The 11,509-nt window shown below is 31.1% G+C and overlaps 1 protein-coding gene across 1 annotated transcript; it reads left to right on the top strand.

Moving 5' to 3' along the window:
- Window positions 1–2,758, top strand: LOC133692996 (protein IQ-DOMAIN 17-like). The gene is made up of 5 exons (XM_062114184.1): window positions 1–345; window positions 462–779; window positions 925–1,170; window positions 1,349–1,486; window positions 1,583–2,758. The coding sequence occupies exons 1-5, from the start codon at window positions 223–225 to the stop codon at window positions 2,426–2,428; spliced, it is 1,671 nt and encodes a 556-aa protein (XP_061970168.1). The 5' UTR covers window positions 1–222; the 3' UTR covers window positions 2,429–2,758.
- Window positions 2,759–11,509: the final 8,751 nt, after the last annotated feature.

The raw sequence follows: 11,509 nt of genomic DNA, 5'->3' as shown, positions 1-11,509 counted from the left end.
AATACGTACACACGTTACATTCTATATCGATGTTAATTTATTATTCTCACAGCCCAGCAACTTCCCTCAGAAAGACGACACACATGCTAGCTAGCATCAGGCAAGCAAGACCCCATCATCCTTACCTCAATTTTCTGGCTCTTTATGATATAATTTTTTTCTAGAAGGGGTTGGTGTAAATGCAGCAGCTTGGTATAACTTAACCTACTTATCTTTAATCTGATGGGGAAGAAGGGAGGTAGCTCATGGTTGACTGCTGTGAAAAGGGCGTTTAGATCTCCAACTAAAGAAAGTGACAAGAGGGCTACTGGGGCTGGCCATAACCAAGAAGAAGATGAAGAAAAGGTCCTTCCTTTTCGCCTCTCTTTTAATTTTATCGATTGAAAACTAACGTCTCGTTGTTTCTCGATCTGTTTTTGAGTTGTAATGGCTGACCCTTTTGTGGGCTTTTCTTCTTGCAGAAGAGAGGGAAGCGAAGATGGTTATTTAGGAAACCTACGAATCAAGAACCAGCTACACAACAGAACCTGTCAAAGGCAGGAAATGTTAAGGCATCCCCAGGTGGTTGTGGAGGTGCTCCAACAGACCATGTGTCGGCAGCTGCAGCAGCCGAGCAAAGGCATGCGATTGCAGTAGCAGTTGCTACTGCAGCTGCAGCTGAAGCTGCTGTAGCCACTGATCAGGAAGCGGTGGAGGTGGCTCGGCTCACTAGGCCTTCATATCATCCTAGAGAACATTATGCTGCCATTGTCATTCAAACAGCTTTTAGAGGATACTTGGTAAAAACCGAATATTGAACATATATAGGAATAGATGCTATTTTTTTTCCTCTCTTGCATTGCAAATAGTGAAAAGTCATTCATGAATTATCAATATTTGTAGTGATTAGAAGAGATGGTGTGTGTTAATTTGTGGTGTGTGTAGGCAAGGCGGGCTCTTCGTGCACTTAAAGGGCTAGTGAAGTTGCAAGCTTTAGTAAGGGGACACAATGTGAGGAAACAGGCCAAGATGACCCTGCGATGCATGCAAGCTCTGGCTCGAGTGCAGGCTCGAGTGCTTGATCAACGCGTGAGACTTTCACATGAAGGCAGCAGGAAATCTGCATTTAGTGACACCAATAGCGTGCTTGAATCGCGATATCTTCAAGACATTTCAGATAGAAAATCCATGGTAATTAATTTGTTCTGTACTTTCTAAGCATTGCTTAGCATTTCAATCTGGTCATACCTTGCTTGAACTTAATTCAAAGCAATAACAACGGTTTTTCTACTAATTAATGACCTTATGATTTTGTACTTTAAAGCTATAAGAGTCTAATGTATTTCAGTGTTGAATCAAAATTTGACAGTCAAGAGAAAGCAGTAGCATTGCAGATGATTGGGATGATCGGCCACACTCCATTGAGGAAGTCAAGGCCATGTTGCAACGCAGGAAAGAAGCTGCGTTCAAGCGTGAAAAGACCTTATCTCAAGCTTTCTCTCAGCAGGTTCATTTCTTGCACTTTTTTCTGCCCCTGTTTTCTGAATTGTTAAGAGTATAGCTCATGGCTAATTGGTTCAATTTTTTCAAACCCATGTCCAAGATATGGAGAAATGGCAGAAGCCCATCAAATGGCAATGAAGATGATCTCCAAGAAAGACCACAATGGCTTGATCAATGGATGCCTGCAAAGCCTTGGGACAATAGCAGCAGAGCAAGAGCTTCAACTGATCAAAGAGACCCCGTCAAAACTGTAGAAATTGACACCTCCCAACCTTATTCATATTTAGTTCCTAATTTTAGAAGAACAAACCAAAACCAACATCACCAACACCAGAGATCCAATTCATCAAGCAATGGTGTAGCACACTCTGCTCCTTCTCCACTCCATAGAGCTCATCAAACTGCTCCACTCCACCACTCTCCTATCACACCCTCCCCATCAAAAACTAGGCCTCTTCAGGTTCGTTCAGCTAGTCCACGATGTGCAAGAGAAGATAGAAGTTGTAATTCCTCTCAAACACCAAGTTTAAGGTCCAATTATTTTTACAATGGAAGTTCGAATCAACATGGAATCAGGGGTGGTGCTAGTGTTAGTAGTAATGGCAATGCTACATTGCCAAATTACATGGCTGCAACCGAGTCTGCCAAGGCTAGATTGAGATCACAGAGTGCACCAAGGCAAAGACCATCAACACCAGAACGAGACCGGGTTGGGTCTGCAAGAAAACGGCTTTCGTATCCAGCCCCCGACCCTTGTGATGTCGGTATAGTTTATGGCGGTGCTGGTTACGGGCATGGTTTAAGGAGTCCAAGCTTCAAGAGCGTGAGCGGTTCACGTTTGGGTGGACTAGAACAACAGTCTAACTATTCTTCTTGCTGTACGGATAGCTTTGGTGGTGAGCTTTCCCCTTCTTCAACTAACGATCTTAGGAGGTGGTTGAGATGATTTAATAATGCAGTTGGTGGGCTAGCTTACTGTGAACATGTTCAAGTTTTTTGTGATCAGAAGTGGTTGGGATATAATGGAGTGACTGACCAGAAGAGTAAAGATAAGTTGAGTTTTGGATAGGTGGTTGGGACTTGGATATTCATTGTGTTGTGTGTTCTTCTCTCTCTCTCCCTTTTTTTTTTTTTTTTATTTGTTTGAGGTGATTTGTTGAGGCCTCCTAGCTCAAGATAATTCCTGACCATTTTAGTCACTCATTCCCCGTAGTAAACTGATTTTCTTATGTCTGTATGTATTTGTTTGGAAATGGGTTAATGGTTGTTTTTTTAATAGTTTTTTTATTTAATTAGAAATGTATTAAAATAATTAATTTGAAATAAAAAAATAAAATAAAAATTAATTTTCTTTTAAAATCACTTTTAAAATGTAAAAACAAAATTGTATCTAGCTAGTGCACAGAAGTCATACCTTAATTGAAGCAATCCGTGGTTTTCGTATTTCCTCCACTTCACTGGAGGGTGTGGTGTGGTGTGTGGGAGAACATTTGAGAGAGTTGAAGTGGCAGTTTTTCAAGTTTCAAATTATCTCTCCTTTAATTGTCTGTGGGGCTCCGACTTAAGTGAAATCATTATATCAGGACGGCCTTGACATTCGAGAGAAATCCCCAAGAGGAGGCGTCATGTTGATTTATTTTGGATTCGTGCTAGTTAAGGTTGCCAAACCATCTACAGCTCGCCTTTGCTACACGGTGCTTCTAAATCGAACACTTCTTTTTTAAAAACAAAAAATTACCTATTTTTCTGAGATGTCATGCCCCATTGTTTTTTTTTTTAAAAAAAAAACCTTCCTTAAACACTTCTGTTTTTAAAATGTACCGAAAAAATATGTTTGGTAGTGTGGTAGTTTTTATGGTTATTATTTAAAAAAATTTATTTTATAAAAAGTATTTTTGATTAAGGTTGGTTGGTATTTATAAATATTTGGTTCAAACTATGGTTGAAATTAAGATTGAACAAAAAATAGTTTAATGTGTTTGGTTACGAATGCTTTTCAGATTAAGGTTATAAAATAACTAAAAAAGATATATATTAATATTGATTGTTTTTAATTTAAATATTATAGATTTAATTACTGCTATTACATCGTGAAGTAAATAATACTTTATATAAATTCATCCAACAAGGACTGTAGTTTCTATGGTTTTTTAAGCGTGCAACAAAATCATGTAAAATATCATCAGGAACAAAATTGGAATTACGGTTAAATTCTGTAAATGTTACACTATCATGTGATCTCCTTTTAATTTATACAGTGTCATTGAATAATGTAAAACACTAGTTTTTCAAATAAAATACAAATAAAATTTTTAAAAAATTAGTATTTTTACTGGATCGGACCCGGTCTAATATATTTAGGTTCAGATTGAACCCGGTTCAAGCATTAACAATGGATTCAGCCAAACTATGCAAAGTGAATTAAAAATTCACTTTGAACAGTTCGGCTATAGAGTAAATTATAATTCACTCTGCACAGAGACGATGTGGAACGCTGGCAATGAAACAACAATTGTTCGCTTTTGTTACACCTGAGGCACAACCGCAAGGATGGTGGGTTCCACCAAAACAAAACTCCGGTTTTTTAACTTAACTAAACATCAGTAACAGTGACAGACAATCAACCTCACCCACAGCTGCAGTGCCAAACGGGCACTAAGATTGGGAAGCATAACTTAAATGAAGAGGTGGTGTAGTGACACCTATATAATGGAGCCTTTCAAATGACGAAGGCCGGAGAGTTGCCTCATTTCTGCACCTCTGCCCTTCGAATGACGAAGACCCAAGAGAGTGGATGGTGGACATCAGGGTTGTGTATCGAGAGGCTAATGCATATGCTGAAGCTTTTGCTAACAATTAGGAAATGAGACTGTTTTGTTTTTAACCCCTCCGTACCTTGTTAGTGACCAGTTGTATTGACATCATACTTATGTAAGGGATTTCAGAGCTTGTCGATAATGTTGAGGCCCCATTTGTCAAAAAAAAAAAAAAACACTGGACAACTATGTAGGAACCAACTATGAGCAGCACCTTGAGTAGTAGGGATGATAATTTCACCCAAATTTAAAGAATATCAACTTAAATGGGTAGAAGATTTTTAGACCTGATAAGATTTGGTTTGATATGGTTCGGGCTTGGGTAAAACTTAAAGGTAAAAAGTTAGGGTTTGAGTTAGGTATGGATTTTTGTTGCTTAATTTGAACTTGAGCAAAAATAAATAAATAACCTTAATTTTTTTTAAAAAAAGTTGTATATATATATATATAGAGAGAGACACACACAAAGCTAATTATGTACTATGTACTAAATAGTACTAAATTATAATATTTGAGCTATGAATACCTAATAGGTATATGAAACCTCACTACGTCGGGATATCAATAATTCATACATGTTCAAGTTTGAATCTGGTTTTGGACAGTTATTTTGGGTTTAGTTTGGATATGTATAGTACAAAATATAATATATGGGTATCCATTGCCTTTCATATCATTATATGAAGATTTATATTCCGTTTATTCCAATTCAACTTGTTTTTAAATTGTTTTTTATTTTAAAAAATTAAATTATTATTTTTAAAAAATATTTTTATATGTTAATGTCAAACATTTTTAAAAAATATATTTTTAATTAAAAAGTACTTTAACAAAAACAAACCCACACTAAACCATGTGCCATGTTCTGTGATACTTGGACCTCGAGCGTATCATCTTGAAATGGACTAGGCCTGCCTCGTGCTTTTTCTTGGACCATGTATCAGTCTTATTAGGCTTCATGTCTACTTTAGTAATTGTATTCAATTCCCAATTGTACTTTTGGGTTCTGGAGCTTTAATTAACGATACGTATTTACCTCCCGGTTTTCAATAAATCTAATCGGTTCTAAGCATATTTGAAAAGTATATTTCTAGTTATTTTTTAAAATATTTTTTATTTAAAAATATATTAAAATAATAAATTTTTTATTTTTTTAAAATTATTTTTAATATCAACATATTAAAATGATCTAAAAACATTAAAAAAAATATAATAATTTAAAACAAATAAAAAAATTTAATTTTTTTTTAAAATACTTTTGAAATGCAAAAACAAATAGAACCGAATCATCTTCTCTGCCACCACAAAGGTTTTTTCTCTTTAAAAAAAATCAAGGGAAGTTTTAAGTTAACATAATAACTCCTCATCATTTATATGCCAGGTTTGAGAGCAAATTGGGTAAGAATCAACGCAACATAGTGCAATCAATATCGCAACTTAGCTTATACAATTGTTTGATTGTTTTTAAGAAAAAAAAGAAAATTAAAATAATCTCAACTCAATGCTTTTTTTATAAATAAATATTAAAATAATAATTTATTAATTTGATTCAAGAAAAATAAAGTTACTTTGCTTAACTTATGATTTAGACCATGATTATGATCAAGTTTAGTAATCTTGTTTCTTGAAATTTATTTTTTTATTTAACCTATTAATTATAAAAACAAAAATTCATAGGAATAATAATGAATAAAATCATCGATGAGGAATGTATTTTTTTAACTTAAATTTTTTTTAATTGAACTTAATTATTTGTACAAAAAAATGTATTTTTAATTAAAAACTGGTTACTATCTAAAGCAAGTTAAAAAATAAAATTAAGGCAATGTCTCAATATGCAACATGTTTTTGAAGGAAAAAACAATAAATGTTATAAAATATATCAAAAAAAAGTTAAAGAAAAGTAATTTATTTTCAATTAAGTATCCATGAACAATCTTTATCTCTTATTTTTACATATTAGGCACACAACAATTGAAAAAAAAATGGCAGCACCGCATAAATTTAAGAACCAAGGCATAATTGAAAAGTGATATAAATATCATGTTAAGGTAATTTTTGTCCTTTTTTTTTATTCATAATGCATTTCAATGAAAACCTAAAAAAAATTATTTTTTTTAAAAAAATAGAAATGGACCAAGTGCTTGGGCTAAAGATCTGTGCTATAAAGCTTGGATTTTTTTTTTTAAAGAATAGACAACATATCATTCATCTTTTATTTAAAAATAAAGCAAATGACACACTTTCTACTTCTTAATTTTTCAACCATTTGAAAGGTGGTTGGGAAATAGAGATGAATTTATTTGGAGTCAAAAACTCATTTTTAAGGTATTTTCACTTTAAAGCACCCTTATAAAAATTTGTCATGCCATGTTGTCACACTTGAACTCTTTGAAATATAATAGGAAAATATATAAAAAAAAATTTGGAGTCACACTTGGTAATTAGAGAAAATTAAAAATCCTAAAAATTAACACTGATTATAAAGATTCAAGTTAAAAGTTAGTTATACTTAAGAAAAGAATGACGTCAGCCTTAGTGCATCCTTTCAAATAAAAGATTACTTTTATTATGTGTTTTTTCATAAATTTATCATCTTTTTAATTTTCATGAAATATTCTAATTATTTTCAAATCTTATTTACAATTTTTTTAATCATTTTTAGGGAAAAATTCAATATCAATCCCTAGAAGTAAAAGACTTAATGATTTAGTTTTTTATGGGTTTTCAAACCTTTATCCTTATAAATAAGAAACTCGTCATCTATTAAATTAAAATATTATTGATTTCAATGAAATCTTGATGAAAACTTGCCAATATAATTTGAAATTTATTTTTTATTATTTTATAGAAAAACTATTAAATCTATGTTAGTAAAAAAATTAAAATAAAATTTGACATTGATCCTTGAGATTAGGATCTCATTAAAAAAATCTTTTAAGTTCTAATTCTTATATATCTAAATAAAAAAACAACCTTGAATTTATTTATTGCAAACACAATTTTAAAGGTTTGAACTCTCATCTCCTTAATAATTCGTGCATGCATTCTATATCTACAAATCATTGCACACGACTTGGAACCCTAAGAGACCTATAAATCTGCCTATGAAAGGAGAACCAATCTGCCACAAGAAGTAAGATTTAATACAACTCAATAATTAACTATAGGAATCAAACAAAATCAAATAAAAGAAAAGGCATTCATGTAAGTGATAAAATCAAAGGAACATACCTTTTTGAGAGATCACCAGAGACTGTTGGTTTCTCTGGTAATGAAAGCTTCTCGTATACCTACAGAAAACTTTATGCTCGCTCCTTTCTCCTTTCTCTTTTCTTGTCTCCTAATCTATGCTATTTATAGGTGTGAGAATGGCTAGAATCATGGGATTTAATTATGAGAATCAATCAAAGATTGCTAGATTTTTTGGGCCAAAATCCCGTGATTAAATTATAGGATTGAATTTTGATAATAAATCAATTATTGTTGGATTTTTAAGGCTAAAATTCTGGGATTTCATCTGGGAAAGATAAAAAAAGAAAGAAAAGGGAAAGGATGTTTACTTCTTTTTTTATTTTATTTTATTTTATTTTATAAAAACAACGTCGTCATTATAGGGAAAGGTTGGGGATTCAAATTGGCCCTTGATTTCTATACTTCTTCTTTTTTCTTTTTCTTTTTTTATTGTAGTCCTTCCCCTTTTGATTTTTTATTTTTCATTCAATTAGGGTTTTAATCTTTGATTTTTCTTTTTAATTTCACTCAAATGATTTAATTGAACCCTTTAATTTTTCCACTTTCCCAATTTAATCTTTGGGTTCTAAAACTGTTTATTTTTGGTTAATTTTTCCATAAATTCCATTTTTTTTCAATTTCATCCCTGGTTGAATTACTTGAACCCTTGAGTTTGACCATCTATTACAAATTCATCCTTAGTCCCTCAATTCATTTGATTTTAGCCAAACCAAACCCTTTTTTTAAAATTATATCCTCAATTGCATCCCAAATTATTCCTTACTTTTTCCCCTTCTTCAACTTAATCCCTAGATTGTTAAACTCAATTATTTATCCTATTTTTTAACTATATTTTTCCTCTTTTTTATTACTTTTACTTTTTTCTTATTTTTATTTTGTATTCTTATTTTTCTTTTTCTTTTTAATTATTTATAACTTAACTTGAAAAATATATATATAAAAAAATGTGATGAAAAATAATGAAATATTAAAATTGACTAGATTTATTGAAAAGTAAAAAAATAAACAATGTCAATGTACATTAATTTTTCAGACCCGTGACCCAAATCATTAGACCAGAAACACCAATTTGAAAAAAAAACACGAAGGATGAGATTGGAAATAAAATTTAATTTCATAAAATGATCCAAAACCAAAAATAGCAATTAAAATAATAAAAATCAAAATTGAAATAAGAAAATAAATTAGAGGACAATTTCTAAATTTTTATTGAAGGGTGAGATTAGAAAGAAAAATTAATTTAAAACAATCAAAATAATGAGGATCAAATTGAAAACACAACATATCATAAAAAAATCATTTTTTTGTTTGAAGAGTGAAATTGAAAAGAACAAAATAATTTGACAAGGAATAAAAAACAACAACCGAAAGAATAAGGATCAAATTGAAAAACATAACATATCACAGATTATGATTGAAGAATGAAATTGAAAACAAATTAAAATTTTACAAAATGATCAAGAACAAAAAATAAAAATGAAAGGAATAAGGATTAAAATTGAAATCTTAATAAATAAAATAACAACTCTGAAACTTTGCATGATTATCATGATTTTCAAAAGAAGGAAAGAGAAAAGTGGAAGGAGAAGAAAAAAAGGCCACGACATCTCACCGCCACTCTAACACCACTATACGCCAACTCCAACACCACCATGCATCAACTCTAACAGGATTATTTCATCATGACGTTTCCAACGACAAATAATTTCTTTTTTCTTTAAAAGGAGTTGCAAGCGCCGTTTAAAGGGAACGAGTGCTAGCCATTTATTCAAATACCGAATTGCCTCTTAGTTATTTTGATTGTAAAAAAAAAACAATGTGATTAGTTATTTTGATTGTAAAAAAAAAACAATGTGAAAATAAGAAAAAGCCTTTGTACTCTAGTTTTAAATTTTTTCTCTCCCAAGGGTTTTCTGTACTTTAAAAATATGGAAAGTTTTATTCCTTAAGTATTTCGGTAATAACTAATGAAACTTGTGAAAAGAAATAATTATCCCAAATAATCAATTCAATCATTTTTGGTGGAAAGAACAAATTTGTCATATATCGTTACACTGAACAATAGCTTTAAGAAATTGTTTGGGAACGTGATGCAAACCGCATTCCAAAAAAATTTAATTTTTTTTGCTAGAATTTAATATGGTTTGTATGTTTTGGTTCGTTTTAATATGCTAATATCAAAAATGATTTTTAAAAAATAAAAAAATATCAATGACATTTATTTTGGCATGAAAAGTTATTTGAAAAGCAATTGCTACCATACTCTCAAACATACTCTAAATATGTCTAAATATGTATGAATAATGTTTGTTCAAAGGGAATTAATTTTGGTTAATATTTATAATCATAATAGAATATAAGAAATTAAGAATATGCTAACGACATACTTATTGTTATATATTATAGATGTCAGACTGCCAACGTTTGGTAGGCAAGAGACAAGAGAAGTACAATGGACCCAAGCGTGAAGCAACCATGATCTTTGAGGTAGCTTCAGCATCTCTGCAACCCAGTTTTTATGGGTTCCTCTACCCATTTTCTGACATACAAAAGCAGCGTTTTGCTTTTCCCCATGTAAATAAAAGAGGTCAGTCTTGCATAATGCGTCTGAAAACACATCAAGCTGAAACGAAACCATGTGCTCTGATTTTTACCTTTTTTTTTCGCTACTGCAATGATATCTATTCAAGTCTTTTCCACACTGAAATCCATGAATTAATGATTATGAAATTGATGACCCTTTTTTTTTTTTAAGTGAAAGAAAATCTAGTTAGTGAGTGTGGCAGTGTGCCCTCTGCCCTGAAATCCGTATGAGCTCCCCACTTATACTGTTCAAATAAACGAAGAGAAACCAAGAAAGCAGGAACCCACAAGGGCTTGGACTGGTATTAACCCATTAACTAATTACAATGGCTTGAACCCACAAGGACTTTTCGCATGAAAATGACATCAGCTATACCTCAGTTTATTCATACAGAATTTTAGATGGGGTTTGGCATTTATGATGATTCTACTCATTTCTTATAATGTTCAAATAAACAAAGAGAAACAAAGAAAGATATAATTGGATAAATTGGGCAATTAGTAGAGAAATAAAAAAAATAGTGAATTAATAAAGCAGCAAAAGTTTTTGATGAAATAATATATTTTTAGATGTTCATGGTTAGAATCATTATATTTAATTAATATCACAATTTAAAAATGTGATATATAATTAGTGTTGTGTTTTTTAACCAAGACAACAATTCAATTTCACTAGCCATCTCAACCTTTCCATAAAAATTACAGCAACAAATTTTCTCTGCAACTAAATTTAACAAAAATGGTTATTGTGAGATTTATTATTTAGTTTATTAATTTTATATTTAATTTAGTTAATAATTTTAGAGAGTAAAAAGTTTTCTGATTTTAATAAAATTTGGGCAAAATTTCTCCTACTTAGAAAAATTTTCCATTTTTATTCATATCTAAAATCTTATCCTACTTAAAAATACTTGCAAAGAACCAAAATAACCAAATATAATAAATTTTCACATTTTATAATCATAAGTAGCCTCATGAATGCAAATAAATGAACACACATGCAAAAGGAATATCACAATTTTCTAGTAATTGAAATTTCAAAATATATCAACATAACTCATTTATCTATCTATGTTTACGTTGTATGCTAGATGATCCAGCCTCATCAATAACACGAATGTCATCTCCTTATGTCTAAGATGGATTGTGTGTGTCTCATGTCTTCATCATTCAATTAATGCACGGATCAAGTCGTTGTCAATCTTGATGTGCTAAAGACAATTGATGTATAAAAAAACAGTCTGGAACACGTATGGTTGAACTCACTCATGTAGTTTCATCCACTTATATATCCTGGTCTCATCATGCATAACAATTTAAAATATAATTACATAAATATATACTACATTCAATGTTAAGTATTTATTTTTACA

The sequence above is a fragment of the Populus nigra genome, chromosome 4, assembly GCF_951802175.1.
Source record: "Populus nigra chromosome 4, ddPopNigr1.1, whole genome shotgun sequence".
Taxonomy (NCBI): domain Eukaryota; kingdom Viridiplantae; phylum Streptophyta; class Magnoliopsida; order Malpighiales; family Salicaceae; genus Populus; species Populus nigra.
The sequence above is the reverse complement of the archived record's forward strand: the minus strand, read 5'-3'. Positions and strand labels throughout refer to the sequence as shown.

Excerpts from the sequence above, each read along its gene's own strand:
- LOC133692996 (XM_062114184.1), top strand. The coding sequence starts at position 223 with ATGGGGAAGAAGGGAGGTAGCTCATGGTTGACTGCTGTGAAAAGGGCG. Across the intron at positions 1,171-1,348 it reads TTTCAGATAGAAAATCCATG|TCAAGAGAAAGCAGTAGCAT; the intron begins GTAATTAATTTG and ends AAAATTTGACAG. Across the intron at positions 1,487-1,582 it reads CTCAAGCTTTCTCTCAGCAG|ATATGGAGAAATGGCAGAAG; the intron begins GTTCATTTCTTG and ends CCCATGTCCAAG.